This window comes from Mobula hypostoma, chromosome 1 (assembly GCF_963921235.1).
Source record: "Mobula hypostoma chromosome 1, sMobHyp1.1, whole genome shotgun sequence".
NCBI classification, from domain to species: Eukaryota; Metazoa; Chordata; class Chondrichthyes; order Myliobatiformes; family Myliobatidae; genus Mobula; species Mobula hypostoma.
In genome coordinates this window covers 168,190,598-168,211,656 of record NC_086097.1, presented here as the reverse complement: position 1 = coordinate 168,211,656, position 21,059 = coordinate 168,190,598, and the positions used below count along the sequence as shown (strand labels likewise).

The 21,059-nt window shown below is 41.1% G+C and overlaps 1 protein-coding gene across 1 annotated transcript in view; it reads right to left on the bottom strand.

The window, feature by feature from the left end:
* impa2 (inositol monophosphatase 2) overlaps nt 1–21,059 on the bottom strand; it is a 50,243-nt gene that overhangs the window by 7,035 nt on the left and 22,149 nt on the right. The window contains exons 3-7 of the mRNA XM_063059449.1: nt 17,499–17,603; nt 14,081–14,126; nt 11,153–11,261; nt 6,812–6,920; nt 5,500–5,651 (exon numbers count right to left, since the gene is read on the bottom strand). Of these exons, the coding sequence (XP_062915519.1) occupies nt 5,500–5,651; nt 6,812–6,920; nt 11,153–11,261; nt 14,081–14,126; nt 17,499–17,603 (521 nt within the window). The remainder of the gene's footprint in view (nt 1–5,499; nt 5,652–6,811; nt 6,921–11,152; nt 11,262–14,080; nt 14,127–17,498; nt 17,604–21,059) is intronic.

Sequence of the window (21,059 nt, the reverse complement as noted above, 5' to 3'; positions counted from 1 at the left end):
TAAACAGAATGTTGATAAGGTTTTACCAGTCAGAGACCAGACTGTGAAGTCAGTGGATATGTGTTGGCATCACTGTTCTCTTATTAAAGATACTTTACTTGTGGATAAAATGAAGTTTGTAATGTTTATAACAGATATGGTGACTTGTACTGCTCAGACATCTAGTTATACTGAGAAAATTAAAATTATTGTGAAAGCTGCAGGAAAGTATCTTGGTATAACTGGTGTGAAGTGGGAAGCTGTAAATGAAACTCTTGATAGGTGGGATATTTGTAAACCAGTCTACTTGTGAAGGTACGTAATGGGATTTAGAGTATTACAGTGGAATGTGAGAAGCCCGATTTTGAATCAAGATTTTAAGAAGTTTATTTCTGATTCATCAATTTCTCCCAATGTTGTATGTATTCAGGAAACCTAGTGTTACCACATTTAAGTTTTTCTTTGCAGGATTATGTTGTTATTTGGCATGATCGGTTATTTGGGAGACGGGGTGGTGTTGCCAGTTTAATCAGGAAAGGGGTAGGGTACAGAGTTGTGAATGTGAAGGAAACACAAGAACATAAGAAATAAGAGCAGGAGTCAGCCATCTGGCCTGTCGAGCCTGCTCTGCCATTCAATAAGATCATTGCTGATCTGGCCATGGACTCATCTCTACCTACCTGCCTTTTCCCCCTACTATGCAAAAATCTATCCAACCTTGTCTTAAATATATTTACTGAGGTAGCCTCCACTGCTTCATTGGGCAGAGAATTCCACAGATTCACCAACCTCTGGGAAAAGCAGTTCCTCCTCATCTCCATCCTAAATCTACTCTGCTGAATCTTGAGGCTATGTCCCCTAGTTCTAGTCTCACCTACCAGTGGAAACAACTTTCCTGTCTCTAGTTTATCTATCCCTTTCATAATTTTATATGTTTATGTAAGATCTCTTAATGAGATCTCCTTAAACGTATGAGGCACTTGTTGTAGAAATATTTGATTCAACAAATAGGGGTATTAAAGTGGTTAATTTTTACAATCCTTGTGGAAAACTTTCTATTGATATGTTATTCATTAAGGGTTGAGTGGTGTGGGGATATTAATGCACATAGTTCCCTGTGAGGTTGTTCGCAAACTAATGGTAATGATTTGACTGCAGAAGAATTTTTAGATATTTCTCAACATGTTCTTCTTAATGATAGGAGGGGTACGAGATTGAATGTTCATGATAGTTCTGAAATTGCTATAGATTTAACTTTAGTTTTGAACTTACTGGCTGGAGTGAATACGTGGAATGTTATGGGTGATGAAACATCGGGGAGTGATCATTTTCCTACATTTATAAGCTTGGGCTTGGAGTTATATAGGGGACAAATGGCCACTTTTAGGAGGTGGAATTTTGGTAAAGCAAATTGGGAGATGTTTAAGGTTTCATGTGGTGAATGTCTGTCTGGGCTGAATGTTGAGGATGATGTGGATTTATGCAATGAAAAGTTATGTCACGTTATTCATCAAACTGATCCCTATTAAAAAGGGCATTAATAGGAGAAAGGCTATACCATGGTGACCTGAGGAGTGTGCAGAGGCAATTAGGGAGAGAAATAAGGTGGTTAGGAAAGTTAAGTATCATTCTCCAAGTGACCTTATTAAGTATAAAAAGGTACAGGCCTTGGTGAGGAAAGTGGGAAAAAGTTTCCTGGAAATCATATTGTGATACTTTGAAAAGATATTAAAACTTTGAGATATTTGGGGAATGAAAAAGAAAATGGGGGGAAAGGGTGGGCTTTATAGGGATAAAAATATTCCAGTATTGATTGATCAGGGTAAAATGACTGTTACCAAAATAGGGAAGGGTGAGTTACTGGCTAGGTCATTTGCTGCGATTCATAATAAAGATAATTTAACTGAAGAGGTTAAACAATGTAGGGACAAGGTTCCAAGTGAATACACTGATGTGTTGGAAGCCAGCTGCAGCAATGATAGGATTACTGATGTAGGGTTTTCTTTGTATGAATTTAAGGCGGCTATTATTAATGCAGGCCAGACGCCTCTGGGAATGGATGATATACAGTATGTTATTGTATGGTTGGATATATGACTGACAACTCTGTTGAGATAATATTAACATTTTAAAATCATATTTGGAGGTTAACACATCTTCATTTTTCAAGGAAAGTGGCTGTCTAAAACCTTGACGGGTCCTTCTACTTATAGGGCTATATTGTTAACATGTCATTTTGTATAAACTTATGGAGTGTATGGCAATAGAGTGTTTCAATTATATTTCAGAAAAGAGGTGTGATATAATGTTTTATCAGAGTGGATTTTGGAAGGATAGAATGCCATTGGATTAATTTTTATGTTTGGAAGATGATTTTAGGAAAGTACAGGTAAATAAAGAAGTTGTAACAGCAATATTTTTTGATATTGAAAAGGTATAAGATACGGAAGGAAGCTCTTTTCTCAGGAGTGCTGTGTATGCAGGGCCCATAGTATAAGGATTCCACCCATCCATCTAGAATCCCCGTTGACATTCTACCATCAGGCAGGAGACTCCGATGCGTAAGAACAAGAACGGTCAGGATGAGAAACAGTTTCTTCCTCCAGACTATTAGGCTTCTGAACTCCCTGCGGCATCACATTCAAAGTGTCACTGGTTAATCTGTTCCAATACAATATTTAACATGTATGCACTTTAGTTTGTTATTCTGTAGATTTTACCCTTACCTTTATAAGTTATTGTGTGTGATGTGTTATGTGTACTACCGTGCTTTACACCTAGTTTAAAGGAACATTGTCTCATTTCTATATAAAATGTTATATACATGTATGTAGTTAAATGACAATAAACTTGACTTGACTTGACTTGTGATTAAACTATGGAAATTAGGAGTAAGAGGGAGATTGTATACTTTTTTCCTGAGTTTGTTATTTGGACAGTCTGTGCAGCTAAGGTTGGGCAAAGTATATTCAGGTTTCTATGAGATAGAAAATGGGACTCTACAAGGCAGTCAATATAGTCCTTTAATACTTAATATTATGATTAATGATATTTTCTCTGAGATTGGTTCTGGAGTGAGTACATCACAATATGCGGATGACGAAGAGGCAGAATTTTAATTTTACTGTATGTAGGAATACAATTAGTGATTAATAAGGTTGACCAGTGAGCAAGCAGTTGGGGATTTAAGCTTTCAGTAGCTAAAACTCAAGTTATGTGTTTTACAAAGAGGATTAATGGATCTGCAATTGATTTGAAATTATATGGTCAAGCTCTTGAAGAAGTGTTAGTGGTAAGATTTCCAGGAATATGGATGGATAATAAGCTGACATGGAAGCACTGTATGAGTAAAATAATTGATAAATTTAAGGGAACATTAGATATTCTCAGGTGTCTATGTGGGTATTCTTGGGGTGCTACACAAAAATCTTTGTTGACCATTTATATCAGTTTGATTAGATCTGTTCTTGATTATGACCGTGTGGCTTATGGGTCAGCTTCATCTTCAACTTTACAATGTTTGGATGTGATACAAGCTCAGGCTTTAAGATTGTGTTGTGGTGCAATAAGGTTGTACCCTGTTTTGGCTTCACTGGTTGAAATGGGACAATTACTCTTACGATTGCGCAAGTTAAAATTGATGTTAATATACTGGATTAATTTGAGGGGGCAAAGAAGTGATCATTCTGTTAAAGGCGTGTTGGAAGACTGTTTTATAGCTTTTGGTGGCTGGGTTCTTTCCATACTGAGAATATGGGTTTGTTGGATGATGTAATATAGCCTACTGTAGCTTTCTTGATAAACTTACCTTGCTTTTTCCTCTCTTCCCCCCCCACCCCAATGTCTTTAGTTGATTTTAGGTTACACGATTTAATAAAGTCCAAGGATTCTGTTATCCCTGAGAGTCTGCTGGTTCACCAATATATTAAGGAAAATTATGGTACCTTAGCTATTTTTACAGATGGATCAAAAGATAGTTTAACTAGGAATGTTGGTGTGGCTGTTTTTGTGCCTGAATTATGGCTAACGACAACGAAACAGCTTTCTAACCATTTAACAGTACACACAGCAGAATTGGCTGCCATCATTTCAGGTTTACGGTGGGTGAAGGATATTTATCCATGCAAAGTGGTAATTTGTTCAGATTCCTTTTCAGTTTTGATAAGTCTTAAAACAGGTTACACAGTAGGCCAGATTTACTGCTGGAAGCTCATCAAACATTATCTCATATACAAAGTACTGGTTTATATAGATATAATAGATCATTTCTTATAGATCACTGCACATAGAGGTGTTGAGGGGAATGAGTGGGTTGACTGTTTAGCTAAGAAAGCTGTTAAAATTTCAACAGTGGATATAGACTTTCCACTAAGCAAGTTAGAAGCTAAGGGGTTGGTAGGGTTAAGAATTAGGGGGTTATGGCAAGGCTTGTGGAATAATGAGCACAAGGGACAGACCTTCATAGGATACATAAAACTGTTGGGTTTACGGGAGAAGGGAGTAAAACAAGAAGGGAAAGAATCATTTTGACACGACTTAGAATTGGGCATCCTCTGCTTAACTATTTCTTGTATCCTGTTGGAAAACATCACTCTGATTTGTGTAGGTTTTGTCATCATTATGAAACAGTTGAACATACACTATTACAGTGTGAAGCATAAAAGGTTGAAAGAAATCAAATCAGGCTTCATTACAATCTTTGGGGGTTGATAGTTTTCATTAAGTTATGGGATTAATGTAATTCACAGTATCATCTTTCGTTACTTACTATCTACAGGGCTTTTGGGGGTAATTTAACTTTCATTTCTCTACAACATAACCCCAGACCAGCTGGTGGTGGTAATGCACCTTTAAGTTACACTGCCAACTGCATGATGAGGCCAAATTCAAGCTGAAGGAACAACACCTCACATTGTCTGGGTAGCCTCCAAGGTGAGAGCATGAACATCTACAGTACTTCTCTAACCTAGAAGTTACCCCCCTTCTGCCCCTTTCTTCATTCCTCAGTCTGGTTACTCTCTCACCCATTCTCTTCTCCTCACTTGCCCAACACCTACTAGTAGTAGTCCCTCTGGTTTCTCCTTCACTTTCTCCCTTGGTCCACTGACCTCTCTTATTAGATTCCTCCTTCAGTCCTTTGCTTCTTCCACTTATCCCTCCCCAGATTCTTAGTTCATCCCTGCCCACCCACCTTTCCCCTCACCTGGTCTCACCTATCACCTGCCAGCGATACTCCTTCCCCTCCCCCACCTTCTTATTCTGGCTTCTGCCCCCTTCCTTTCCAGTCCTGATGAAGGGTCTCGGCCTGAAACAGTGACTACTTACTTCCCCTCCATAGGCGCTGACTGAATTGCTGAGTCCCTCTAGCATTTTGTGTGCATAATGTTTTTCAGAACTATATAAGCTTTATAATTGAGTACATGATGCATGTCCTCTATTAGGCTGCTGTAGCCTCAGAAGGACATAGTCTGATAAGCAGGTTAAAATTAACACAGCAGTTTAGCTGTCAACAATTCCTACCTGTTGTGTCGATCAGGATGCCACCGGCCTCCCGGACAATGACAGCTGCAGCCGCCATGTCCCAGCAGTGGAGCCCAAACTGGTAGAACGCTTCCACGTCTCCCGATGCCACGTGGCACAGATCGAGAGCAGCACTTCCTATGATTCTGATCCTATGGGAATCAACAAAGCAAAATCACTCAACACTCGAGGAGCTTGACACCAGCCAGTACAAAGCAGACTACTTCCCCAGTATCCCACCTACCATCCCAATCAGTCATTCCCTCCACTGGTTGGTATAAAGGGTAGGAAGGCTGGTAGTCCGTGACCAGTGGTGTACCACAAGAATCAGTGTTGTTTGTAACTGATACATATATCTGTGAATGACTTGAATGCAAATATAGGTGGGCTGATTAGTTTGTGTTGATGGCACAAAGACAGGCGAAACATAGAAAACCTACAGCACAATACAGGCCCTTCGGCCCACAAAGCTGTGCCGAACATGCTCTTACCTTAGAGATTACCTCGGGTTACCCATAGCACTCAATTTTTCTGAGCTCCATATACCTGTCCAAGAGTCTCTTAAATGGACACTGAGAAAGGTTGTCAAAAGATACAGCAGCAATAGCTCAGTTACTGATATGAACAGAGAAGTGGCAGATGAAGTTCAATGCAGACAAGTATGAGATGTTGTACTTTGACAGGTCAAATATAAGGAGGACCACTTACAGCATTGATGTACCAAGGGAACTTGGGTAAAATGCCATAGCTCCCTGTAAGTGTCCTGAGAAGTGGATAGGCTGGTAAAGAAAGCTCACAGCATGCTTGGTTTCATTGGTCAGGGACCCTTTGTATGGACTGGAAAGTGTTCCCCTTCCTTCCCCACCCCCCCCCCCCAACATCACCCCTTTCTTTCTTTCTGGTACTGATGAAAGGTCTTGACCCAAAACATTGAGTGCCGGATCCCTCCATAAATGCTGCCTGACCCACTTAGTTTCCCCAGCTCCTTTGTACATTTCTCTTAAAGAACGAAATAGGTTTCTAAGTTAAGGTGTCACAGATGCCACCACTCTACGTGACATACAGCATGCTAACAGGCCTTTCAGCTTATCAGTCTATGTGGAATATTAAGCACCTATTTTACACTAACCCATTTAATACTCCCCATATATTCCCATATCCCCCAGATTCTACACAATGGGGGGGTTATTTACAACGGCCATTTAATGTACCAATCCATTCTATGATCGTCCACATCAGCGACAAGTAACACATCTTGAAGAGCAGCTTGGAGTTCATTTGGCATTACCTAGCAGAGTTTAGTCCTCCTTACCCATGTGCCTGCACTGAAAGTAGCCTCTCCATGTTATTAAATAACATCCTCAGTGCCCTTGGTTCCCGGATCGAGCCAAGCTCAGTTAAAATCAGGGCTTTTGATATATCTGGAAAAGAAAACATCATTCAGCACATCAAGTCTAGTCCCCATTAACAGCAAAATTGCTTGCAATGACCTCCCAGGTCTCACATTACACTCATGGAATTGAACAACTATTAAGCCCCATCAGGAGGTTATTCAGCCCATCCGGTCCTCTCCAGCTCCTATGGTCAAAGAGTCAGCACATAAAAAGGCCCTTTCGCACATCTCATAGTTCCATCTACCTGCACCAGAACCACTGCCCTCCACATCCCTCCCACCTATCTGCCTATCTAAACTCTCTTAAATGTTACGATTGAACCCATATCTAGTACTTCTGCTGGCAGCTTGTTCCATATTAGCACCTCCCTTTGAGTGAAAAATTTCTCCCTCACATTCCCCTTAAATATTTCACCCTTCACCTTAAGCTTCAAATCTCTAGTTCTAGTCACATACAATGAGGGGAAAAACCCTGCTTGCATTCACCCTATCTGTACTACTCTTAATTTTGCATGACTTTATAAGATCTCCCCTCATTCTCCTGTGCTTCGGGAAGTAAAGTCCCAAAGTATTCAACCTTTCCCTTATAACTCAGGTCCTCAAGTCCTGACAACAGCAACATCCTTGTAAATTTTCTCTGCACTCTTTCAATTTTATTAATATCTTTCCTATAGGTAGGTGACCAGAGCTGCCTCCAAAAGACCTGATCGGATTCACGTTCTCCTAGTACTGCAGTTTGATCAGCACTATTTCCCATAACCCTGCAGATAAATTCCTCTCTAATGCTGGGGGAGCTCCCGCTGGAAGACAGATTGATTGCTTCCCCAGCCTTAGGGGCCAGTTAAACCCAGATCTCTGAGAAAAGTCATTATTTCTCTCATGTCACCTGTTTCACCTTTTTTCAAGATTTTAAAACAATTTTTCTATCTTTCTGCACCTCAGTAAGAACCCAAGAGTGATGGGTCTTCCACTCCTCCCTCTCATTTCAACTTGCCCAGAGGACTGCAAGCTAACCACTCTGAGCATAATGCTGGAGATATAACCAGAGACCTGTATTGTTGACCTCATGTGGGAGTTCAATTCTCACCATGCAAGATGAGGTATCTGAGTAATTAAATAAACCTGGAATAAACAGGTAGTCTCAGCAATGGTGAACATGAAAAGACTCGATTGCCATCCCGCCCAGTCTGATTCACCACATCCTTAAGACCTACAGCATGCTTTTTCTCATCCAATCTCAGCATCAGATTGATTAGCACTGAAACATGTTGCAAAATGTGTTGTTTTGCAAGAAATAAAAATTACAAGTTGAAAAAATAAGCAAACATTAAAAAAATAAATAATGAGGTAGTGTTCATGGACCATTCAGAAATCTGATGCTGGAGGGGAAGGTGGTGTTCCTAAATCATTGAGTGTGTGTCTTGAGGTTCCTGTGCCTCTTCCCCAATGAAAGTAATTCAAAGCAACCATGTCCTGGATGGTGAGCGTCTTTACTGACGAATGCTGCAGTCTTCACGCATCACCCTTTGAAGATGCCCTCAGTGGTATGGAAAGATGTGTCCATGATGCAGCCTCTTGATATCCTGTGTACCAGAGACTCCATACCAGGCAATGATGCAACCAGTCAGAATTCTCTCCACCGTACATCAGTAGAAATTTGTAAGAGTACTGCACCAAAAATTAACCTGAATCTGAATCGAGTATAATGTTCCGGGATAACATAACCAGGCTCATCTTTTCCAACGTTGGGGACTGGTGGAATGTCAGCACATATTGAGTGACACTTGGTCTTTGCAAACTAGACACTATGCTCTGCTTAATTCAGTCACAAATCATGGTTTTCCAGTCTGAATAATTAAGTCTATGCTCCTTGCTTTCTGAAGCCACCAACTTCACTATCAGCTTCGTTATCCCTCTGCCAGTCTTTTAGGTTCTCTGTGGTGACAGTCAGCCAATGTTCAGAGAAAAATGCCAGTATGTCTTTGGTGCATCTGACCATGAATGCTTAAGATCCACCCAGGACCCAGGAAAGGTGGGTGGTGGTTGGTCTTGGCCAGTTTTATTGCTACACTGCTCTATCTACAGGGGTGCTGTACAGCTTGGATCTGACACGGTTCGAACCAGAAGTCAATCCTCCAATCTGCCATCATGGCCTTTCTAGTCACACTCATATCACGTGAATTGTACTGCTGCTGCTAAGTTAATAAATTTCACAGCATATGCCGGTGATAATAAACTTGATTCTGATTCTGAATATACTTCATGTTCATTCCGATGAATCCTACCATAATACTCAACGTCAAGGCAGACTTACCCTTAAAAATATGACAGATTAAATATTGGTCAATAATTATTCACAAATACAAGCTGGATGCATCTCAGGAGATTCTGCAATCTGCACATGTCAGCAGTACAGTGAGAGTTAAAATTGTCATCACTGTATGCATCAGGAGCCTGTTCCTTACCTTATGTTAGAGAAGAAGGCTAAGGAATGAAGTCCCGAGAACCTGAGTTGTGATTGGTTGTAACAGAGCAAAGATCACATTAAACAGAGAGAAAAAGATTGCAAGAAACATAAATGGAAGTGAGGCTGGTCGTTTGACTGCTTTTGCCTGTTTCACCATTCAATATGAAAATTTATATTAATTATTATTAACATTATGGCCAATCTCATACCTCAATACAAGTTTCCTGTACTGGCTAAATCCGTGAATTGAATTAACAACAGAAGAAGACATGTGCAGATAATTTACCTCATCTGTGTCCCCAGGAAACCTCCCTGCATCCTCCTCACGATCCACATAACCACTCAGCTTTGTACTATAAATTTGGATGTAGTACACTTGATCCAACATCTAAATTGTTGCTGTGGACTATGGATAGATGGTGTTGATAATCTGATCACATTGGCTTGCCATTAATCATAGTCACTTAGCAGACTAGCCTTGGTACCACATTGTAATTTAGTAATCTTAAATGGCACTTCAAAGGCATTCTGAAAGTCCAGATACACCGCAGGATTAGCTGCTGGTGTTAGACATATGAAAGAGCGCCAGCTGCCAGTTTTACTCAACTCTACATATCTTTACTAGAATTACATGCGAGGAGACAAGTGTAGTGGCAGCCAGTAATCTCAGACCCAATTATCAACAGCGACCACTGACGAATTTCTCTCCCTTTTAAGACTGTTTGCAGATCTGGAATTGATCTTGTTGCACAGCTAACAATGGCTAGAATGGTGTTCACCAGGGAGAGTTCTGTATTTTGGAGAATGCAAAACTAAATGGCTATTACTGCATGTATGAAATCCAATATGAAATTAAGGAGACGCTACTTTATTTAAATTTGCTATGATATTAATTTCCACAAAGAGTGTGAATGTAGCTGGGACTGCTGCAATCTCCCAGATCTAATGGTTTCACAGAGCAATGCAGGAGAAAAGAATCACAGGATCCATGGAAAGGAATGAGTTCTGTTCATTCCAACTTTGAGAGATTGTATGAAGATGACCTGATCTTTTTCCGTCCACATGGCATTGTGAATTTGGCTATTTGGGACAAGTGGTGGGAGAGGGCAGTTGGGGCTGAGGTCTGCATTTATAGCCATTCGTCAATCTTATAATCAAAATAGTGCATTCAAAGCAGGCAAATAAAGGGTTCCTAAATAATTGCTCACTGTCAAAAACAACTTAACTGTTGGGTTACAAACTCTGACTTCCTTTAAACATTAATTTCATACTTAACAACTGTAAAGGCAGGAGTCACTAAGGTATAGGAACACAAGAGACTACAGAACGGTGGACTCGGCCCAATCCGTCATGGGTACAGTTATCCCTACCACTGAGGACATCTACAAGAGGTGATGTCTCAGGAAATCGACGTCCATTATTAAGACCCTCAACAACCAGGCCATGCCCTCTGCTTGATGCTACCATCAGGCATGAGGTACAGAAACGTGAAGAACCACACGTCAAGTTCAACAACAGCTTCTGCTCCACTGCCATCAGGTTCTTGAACAAACTCCAACACGCTACCTCAGACTATATTTCTGTTTTCTCTCTTTCAACATGTACTAATGTCATTATGTTTATTTTTTTGGCAAGTTATGCATAATTTATGTTAATTTAAATGTATGTTAGCTTATGCTTGACAAATTTCTAATGTACTGTGCTGCTGCTGTAAAAAGCTAATTTTCATGGCATTTACTGTATATTCTGTGCCAACGACAATGAATTTAAGAAGTCAGAGAAAGTTCACAGACCTGTCTGCTTTGATGCTTGCAGTGTCTGTCCATTACAGAAGGCTCCGTGACCTTTTCTGCCCGTGTATAACTTCTCTTCGACACAGTTATAGATTACACCCAGCTCAAGCTAAAGAAGAACAGTGGAGGAGAAATGTCTTCATCACTCTGGTCAATTCAGCAATACAAATAGATCACAAATCAGCAAAGAAACAAGAGATATAGGAACTATTCTCAAAGACAACAATTACAACTTTCATTTATACAGCACCCTTATGTTGCAAAATGACCCAAGATATTTCATTGGAGTTTATCAAGCAAAAACTGACTCCTAAGAACCCTTATGGGGGCAACAAAATTCTGGACAAACACAGTAAATTTTAGGTTGCATCCTAAAAGAACTGCAAACTAGGAAGCTTACGGAATGTGTCAGTGGTGATCAGATTCGGAGCAATTTTATTAGACAACATACAATGGGCAGAAACATGATGAAGAAAGATTGAATACATTAGTTTTGTGTCAATTAGAGTTTACAGTTGAAGAGTTAATTGAAACATAAGATTTGTGTTAATGTGAAGACTGCAGATACTGGAGCTTGAAGCAATGAACAATCTGCTGAGAATGGGTCAAACAGCGTTTGTGAGAGTGAAGGAATTACTGACGTAATAATTGAAGGATGACTGGCAGGTTGAGCCAGGAAGGGACGAGTTGGGAGACAGAAGCAGGTGGATGATAGATGGAGGTAGAGAGAAGAAATGGAGGCAGACAGGCTGAGTATAGAGACCAGAAATGGGAGAGTAGAAGTACGTTAGAGAAATGAGGGCTAGAGAAGATTATGGAGATGGGAAGGAGAAGGGTCATCATGGGATTTGATTTCTTAGAGAATTTATTATTGAAGTTTTGCAGTCTGTATATACATCCTCAAGACTAATAGGTGAATGGGGAAATGCTGGTCAGGACATGGGCAGCAGCATTTTGAATGAACTCATGCTCATTTTAGTTTAGAATAATTAGGCACCTAGCAAAGGGTGGGACAAGTTAAGGCTGAAGATATACATGGGGTTTTCAGCAGTAGAGAAGCTAAGGCAAGGTCAGGATGTAGTCATGACACAGAAGTCAATGTACCCCCTTCAGCCCTGCAAGGCAATGTAAAGTAGCTTACACCCTGGAAATCTGTTGCACATGAGACAAGAAATATATCACACAGAATAAAATATGTGCAGATTTTTACTGTTCTCACCATCTCTAGCTCTCTCTGGTAACTTGTAAATTGTAGCAGATGGGTAAGAGTCAGCCATTTACTGCTGAGTTCCCACCGTGCCATTTCCTACTCTGAGCAGTGATTAAATAATACCATCTCACCCCAACTTTCCTTCCCCTTCTCTTCTCCCTGATACCCGGCAGAGTTTTCATACCTCTCCCCACATCAGGTCTCAGGAGCTCCTGTTACTAATAATACTTTTACATCAATCACTTTTAATCTAACATTTTCTCGATATTCACAGACATACATCCAAGATTCTTTTATGTTCTCTATGCATCATTACCTTTGTCAAATTATTCCTTGCTGTACTCCTTAATATAAAACTTGGCCAATTTTGTTGCTTCCAAATGCACCTCCTCACTTTAAGTCTGCTTTCCCCAGTGCGACAAAGATTTGACCACCATTCCAATGAGATTTGGAGATTAGCAAGGTGAATTTGTTCACTAAACTATCTGTTCAATTACATAGCAACTGCTAATTTAGTTAATTTTAAAAATCTGATTGTAAGCACGCAGCCATAACAAGTCAAAATGAAACCAATAATTTCAATAAAAACTCCGCAAATTCTGTACCCTCTGGGGAAGGAAACTTGCCATGCCTAATTGGTCTGGTCCATCAGTGATTACAGGCCCACAACTAAAGACCCTCTCAATGACCTAACAAGCCAATCACTAATGTTTAAAAGGCTCTGAACTCTTGGCCAACTTGAGTGCAGTGATGCATGATGGTAGCTCACTGCCAGCCCTCAGGGACATTTGGTAGCTGTTCTACATCTCAAGAAGAATAATTTTAAAAAATGTGGACATGCCCCATACCCTATCACTGGATATAACATGCTGTCAAGCTCCCAATTTGTGCCCTCCAAAACTTCTAACAACCCTTTTAACTATGTAGTCCTGTGCAACTACAGTCTTACCTTTCATCTGAGCTATCCCCTGTCTTCCTTGAGTAAACACTTGCTGTCTAGTGCCGGTGGCCTGCTCGTGGATACCATCTCCTGCAGGTCCATCCTTGTCTACTCTTCTTAATTGCTCTAGAAGCTGCCACCCAGGGTCTTATTCCTTGCTGCACTGCTGCCCTCGATCCCGATGGTCACAAATTCACGAGAGGCCTTTCCTCCTTCCTGTGGGACACTGTGTAGTTAGAAGTTCCTTGGGCCTGGCAATTCAAGGGACTCAACTGGTCATCACTTTAAGCAAACAGATTCGATCTCAACACATTAATACGCCAAGGAGGCCTATATTCACCACGTAGTAGACATGATAAGCTTAAATTTATAATGGATATGTATGGCATAGAATTTTGGGTTTTCATTATTATGACTGGGACTTTTTGTGGGCCAGTTTTTCAACTCTGAATCACTAACTCTGCAGCACCTTGAAGAAACAGCTCACACTACCACCAATCCTTGATGATTCAGCATGTTTATTAACTGACCTTGGGTAAGGTGGAAAGTGGCAGTTATAAGCTCAATACCGAGGAATAAAATGGCCACCCTTCGTGGCCATGCAATGGTTCCACCCCTCCCCATACCCAGACAGAACAGCCTTGGTTAATTTAGGGGAATGGAACATGACTATTAGAACCCAGGAAAGGGTTAATATTTGAGGACAGGAATTTGGGGAAGGATTAGTAAATCAACCTGCAACAAGTGCTGAAGTTCGTTTGAACATGGAATTCGTTACCTCTTTGTTGATAGATAATCCAATAGAAACGGCTACCACTGGAGCTCTGAAAAAGAGTCAAGTGTTATAATTCTATTCTTAGAGAATTACAGCAGCTTACAATGCAATTAGAAAGTCTTTTGGTCCTTAAGTCCATGCTAGTCATTAATAGAAGATCCTATTTAACCTAGTCCTTTTCCCAGCTCTCCTCCAGTCCTGCCTATGATTGAAGCCTTCTTCAAAGTCTCTTCTACTTTAAATACTCATCCGTGTCTATCAAAAGGTCTGATAGTTTCTGCCTTGTCAACACTTCCAGGCACAAACTTCCAGACTCCCTCTACTCTCTGTCATTTTCTTCATCTCTCCTCCAAAAGTCCTTCCAATATGCTTAACCCATGAATGGAGTTCAGAAGAATGAGGGGGACCTCACTGGAACCTACCAAATACTGAAAGGCCTGGATAGAGCAGTCATGGAGAGGACATTCTCATTAGTAGGAGGGTCTAGGGTCTAAAGGCACAGCCTCAGGATAAAGGGACATCCCTTTAAAACTGAAATGAAGAGGAATTACTTCAGTCACAGAGGGCATTGGTGGCCAAGTCATTGGGTGTATTTGAGGTTGGGGTTGATAGGTAAAGGGATGAAGGATTATGGGGAAAAGGCAGAAGGCTTTAAAAGAATCAGCAATGATTGAATGCTGCAGCAGTCTTGATGTGCTGATAACAAAATTCTCCTCCCATATCTTAAACAAACGTTCTGAATGTTTCACTTTTAACCTCCCCCAAAAGAAAAATTAATGGCTGGATGGAAATGGGTTCATTTTTCCCCATCTATAAAATTTCACATTGGCAGTAAATGATAATCATTTTAATTTCTACCTTGGAGATAAGAAACTGAAGCAGGAGAAGGTCTTTTGTCCCATTGAGCCTGATCATGGCTGACCTTTTTCCTCATATCCTGTGACTTCTTCAAAAAATTCCTCTCCATCCTCAGTGCTTTAAGAATGTTAACCCCATACACAGACCACTCACCAAATACTATTTGATTAGAGAATGGCTGGTCAGCAACATGGAGCTAGGAAGGATAATAAGAGTAAAGGTGTGGGTGGAAATAGTGGAAAAATGAAAGGAATGTATAGTTACAAGAAAAGAAAACAAAGATTTGCTGAGAAGTTATTGGCCACGGTAAAAGAAAATCAATGAGGCATTGCGACTGATGGATGTCAAACCTGTTTCCTGGCAGACTGCAAGTCAGCTTGTCATAAGCCTACACGTAAAGCATCAGCATAAATGACAAAATCTACACTTTCTTAAGAGAAACAGAGCTCAGGCCAGCCTTCTCCAGCAAAACTAAAATGTGACAGGGGTTTTCTTTACGTACTCCACAGCACAGAGCAACACTGCCATGAGACTCCATCTCAGTGTCAGAAAGATCACACTAGTCTATGACTTAGTTATTTCAAATATAATTGCATTTTTAGGAATGAATATTTCTCATTGTGGTTTTAATAACCAAATTAATTTTACCAAACACCCATATATATAAAAAAACAAAATCGGAATTCCCAAACGGAACCAAAAGGTGGTTCAAGCCCAGCTTATGCCCAGTTATCAGCTTCCCTGATTAGGGAAACAGTTGCTTCCTGTTCAATTTACCCAGCCCTCTACTCCATTGAATATAACCTAACCTAGCCTCTCCCTTCCTGTAATCACTCTTCTCAATCTCTGATAATGTCACTAAGTATTATCAGCCTCTCATCCGGCTCCAACACAGCCTTCCTGTAACATGGTGACCAAAACTTCAACACAACTCCGGCTCTAGCCTAACTCTTGAATAAAACAGTTTGACCATGATCTTCCTGATCTTAAAATATTTTCTGGCTGGGTCTATAAAAGCAGCAATTCCATGGTCATTCTTGACTACTTTGACTTGCTGTCTTGCCCACCTATTGGCCATGCATACCAAGAACTCCTGCTCTTCCATCCTTTTCAATTCCCTACCATTTATTGCCTTTCCCTCTCCTCTTTTGCCCGTTTCAAATGCATTACTTGAATCTTCTCCAACATGAATTCCACACGCCACTTGCCCACTCAAATGATCCATCCCACTGAATATTTCCTTCAGCCTCACAATCACCACTTGATCTTTTTTTTTTCTATTCAGCAAACTTCTAGATTGTGGACCCTGAATCATTGGCATATACCATGAACAGCGAAGTACCTGCCCAGCGGAACCTCACCGCAAACAGCCCACCAGTCACCAGAACTTCTTTGCTTCTGTCCCTAAGCCGATCTGGATCAGACTTTTCCCAGACTTAAATCCCTGATCAAACAATACATAAATTATAGAGCGGGGGGAGGGTTGTGAAGTTGGCAGAGGTGTTGGATAATGTCTTTTACCCAAAAGGTAACCGATCTGGAATTGTCTGCCTCCGAGAGATGGTGGAAACAGCATCAAACAAGCGGATCTTCCAAATCTTTCAAAAGGGAATTGCATAGGCATTTGAAGGGAAATAATTTGCAAGGCCAAGGTAAAGAATGGGAAAATGGGACTGACCACATTGGTTCTATATTGAGCTGTGTGAATCCACTGAGCCAACGGACCTTCTGCGGTGTTACAGTTGTGAGTTTGTGACCCCCATGTACCCCATAGAGATTTTATTCCCCAAATTAGTCTGCTAAAAATCCATCTTAACTGTGTGAAATGTGCTTCTCTCATCAATCCTCCTTGTTACCTCTTCAATATTTCATAACAAGCTGGTTAGCTATGACCTTGCCTTAAATCAATGAGCTGGTGTGGAGTTATTATCTGTCATATGCTGCCTCACAAAACATTTCTCTAAGCAAAAATCTTATAATAAACTCCATGAAACAACTTTCCTTTTTGAATATGCAATAATGACCTTATTTGGTTTTATCAAATCCAAAATTAGCATCAACAGTACTTTGGAAGAAACACTGAGATCTGGCTCTCTCTGTAACTGCAGCAATGCTGGACAGCCCCACTGCAGAAACCCCATGGGTGTTTCCCATACCGAGGGAAATATATACAGTTTCAAAACCCATTTCCAAAGTTCCATTTGGGGATATAGTCAACTTCAAGGGAATTTGCTTTCAAAGTGAAATCCTTAATCCTTAGGTGTAAAAAAAAATGCACGGATGTTAGTTGTTTTACTACTGCCTTGCGCAGTGGAACTTAAGTTTTTCAATAGAATCAAGCTCGTTGCAGCAAGACAAAATAAAACCACAAACGTGTTTTTGAAGTCGGTTCCACTAGAACTTCAACTGAACTGAAGTAGGACTTAATGAGCATGCTCATGGAACCACATTTTTCACCCCAAGGGGTGATTCCTCTTGTTGCATTAGGTTTTAGTACCATTGCATCATCCAGTTTCCTACGAAAAAGAAGTGAAATGTAAACTGTTGTAGATATCGTTTATACCCATGCACAAAGTTGCATGTTCCATCGATGGGGTCTATTATCCAGGTGGGATCATCAGTCAGAATGCACTTCTCACCTGCTGCAACCGATTCTTCTGCAATGAACCTGCAACAAGAAAGCAGATTCAATGAAAGAAAGTCCATCACGTGTTATGTATATTCATCCAGTTCTACAAACTGACTTGCATCAACTAGTAACTATTACAATTCTAAAAGATGTCGCTGATTAAGTGGCGACTATTTACTTGCAGCTCCGATAGGGATAATCAAATATTCCCATTTAGGACAACTACAGCTGAAATCCAGTCACATCCGTGGGTACTTCAGTAAGCAACACCATTTTAAGATGTTTAAAAAAAAAATCTATCGATACTCAAAAATCGAAGGACCCCGGATGCAGATGGTTGTGAATGCAGATCCCCTTTTAGAAAATGGAAGCGGGGATGGTGTGGCGGTTTACAGGTACGATTGTAATGCTGTGGCCTTAGGTATACCACTCCCAGCTATCCTGTTGGTGAATGTACAGTCTCTGGAAAATAAAATTGAAGACCTCTGAGCAAGATTGCTGTTCCAGAGGGACATAAGGGACTTTGTGTTCTTTGCTTGATGGAAACATGGCTGTCCCTCGACATTTCCAGCACATGCTTCACCATTCCCCACAAAGGCATAGCAGCTCAGTCTTTTAAAAACAGAGGTGGTGAAGTATGCTTTCTGATTAACTCATCATGGTGCACCGATGTGGCTGTTCAGTCTCAGTCCTGTTTACCTGATCTGGAAAATTTAGCAGTGAAATATCATCCTTCTTATCTGCTGAGGGAGTCTTCCATCATCATCCTGGTAGGGATGTACATTCTACCTCATTAACTGGGGGATTTCAACCAGGCCAGCTTGGAGAAGTCTCTGAACAACTACCACCAACATATCACATGAGGAACCAGAGAAGCCAGCACACCTGACCACTGTTTCACCACCATGAAGAATGCTTACTGTGTCATCCCACGCCCGCACTTTAGAAAGTCTGATCGCTCAGCTGTACTTCTCCCAGCATATAGGCGGAGGCTAAAGACTAAAACACGAGTGGTGAGGACCAAGAGGTATAGTCAAACGGGGCACAGGAGTGCATGTATGACTGCTCTAAGTTGGTGGGCTGGACAATATTCAGGAATTCATCTTCAAATGTGAATGAATAGACCACAATTTTGAATTAATTTGAATTTATTTAAATCTTACATCTGTCCCACAACGTGAGGGAGTAAAAATCTTTCTGTTATGACTTTGTATCGATGTACAGACATGTGAATTTATAAGTCTAATGGCTTGCAGAAAGAAGCTGTCCCGTAGCCTGTTGGTCCTGGCTTTCATACTGTGGTACCGTTTGCCAGATGGAAGCAGCTGGAACAGTTTATGGTTGGGGTGACTGGTGTACCTGATCTTCCAGGCCTTCTTTATGTACCTACCACTGTAAATGTCCTCAATAGAGGGACGTTCACATCCACAGATGCACTGGGCTGTCCCCGTACCACTCTTTGTAGTGCCCAGCAATCAAAGTTGGTGTAGTTCCCATACCAGGTGGTGATACAGCCAGTCAGGATGGTGTCCTGCAGAAGGTCTTGAGGATTTGGGGGCTCATGCCGAACTTCTTCAGTCACCTGAGGTGGAAGAGACGCTGTTGTGCTTTTTTTTGCCACACAGCCGGTGTGTATAGTCACCGACTTAGACCTCAAGACCATAAGACATAAGAGCAGAATTAGCCATTAGGTCTGCTCCTGCTCAAGTCTGCTCCACCCTTCAATCATGGCTGATCCTTTCTTTCCCTCCTCAGCCCTACACCCCAGCCTTCTTCCCATAACCTTTAAGGCTCTGCCTTAAATACACCCAATGACCTGTCCTTCACAACTGCCTGTGGTAACAAATTCCACAAATTCACCACACTCTGTCTAAAGAAATTTCTTCGCACCTTTGTTTTAAAATGGATGCCCCGCTATCCTGAGGCTGTACCCTCTTGTCCTAGACTCCCCCACCACGGGAAACATCCTTTCCACATCTACTCTATTTAGGCCTTTCAACATTCGAAAGGTTTCAATGAGATCTTCCCTCATTCTTCTGAATTCCAGTGAGTACAGGCCCAGAGCCATCAACGTTCTTCGTATGGTAACCCTTTTATTCCTAGAATCATCCTTCTGAACCTCCTCTGGACCCTCTCCAATGCCAGCACATCTTTTCTGAGATGAGAGGCCCAAAACTGTTCACAATATTCAAGGTGAGGCCTCAGCATCACATCATCCTTGCTCTTGTATTCTAGACCTCTTGATATGAATGCTAACATGGCATTTGCCTCCCTCACCACCGACTCAACCTGCAAGTTAACCTTCAGGGTGTTCTGCTCAAGGACTCACAAGTCCCTCTGCAACTCAGATTCTTGTATTTTCTCCCCGTTTAGAAAATAGTCTGCACATTTATTTCCATGCATGACTATGCATTTTCCAACATTATATTTCATTTGCCACTTTCTTGCCCATTCTCCTAATCTGACTAAGTCTTTCTGCATCCTACCTGTTTCTTAAACCCTACCTGCCTCTCCACCAATCTTTGCATCATCTGCAAACATGGCAACAAAGCCATCCATTCCATTATCTAAATCATTGATATACATCATATAAAGCAGTCCCAACACCAACCCCTGCGGAACACCACTAGTCACTGGCAGCCAACCAGATCCTTTTATTTCCACTCGCTGCCTCCTACCAACCAGCTAATGCTCTAAACATGCCAGTAACTTCCCTGAAATACCTTGGGCTCCTAACTTGGTAAGTAGCCTCATGTGTGGCACCTTGTCAAGGGCCTTCTGAAAGTCCAAATATACAACATCCACTGCATTCCCTTTATCTATCCTATGTGTAATCTTCTCAACGAATTCCAACAGGTTCGTCAGGCAAGATTTTCCCTTAAGAAAACCATTTTCCCTATAGGACTTTGTCCTATATTATCCTGTGTCACCAAGTACTCCATAAACTCATCCTTAACAATTGACTCCAACATCTTCCCCACCACTGAGCTCAGGCTTTATCCAGACTTGTTTGGATGAGTGAGTGCTTTTGAGAATGTACCAGACATAGCCAAACCAAATCCGTGGATGAAACAGGAGATTCATAGTCTGCTGAGGGATAAATCTGTGGCATTCAAGACTGGTGATCCAATACTATAAAAGTAGTCCAGGTACAACCTTTGAAAGGCTATTTTAAGAGCAAAAAAACCCAATTCTGATTGAGGTTAGAGATGGCCTCAGAGGCATGTCAACTCTGGTAGAGGTTGCAGCCCATTACTTACTAAAAATCAAAATCTAACATCACGAATGGCTGTGATGGTTCACTCCCAGATGAGCTCAACATATTTTATGTACATTATGAAAGGAAGAACAAACTGCACTTGTGCAAAGCCCTGTAGCGTCGGGTGACATTGTGATCTCTGCCTCGTAGATAGATAAAAGAACATCTTTCAAGAGGGTAAACCCTCACAAGGCGCGAGGTCCTGATGGTGTACCAGGTAAGGCTCTGAAAACCTG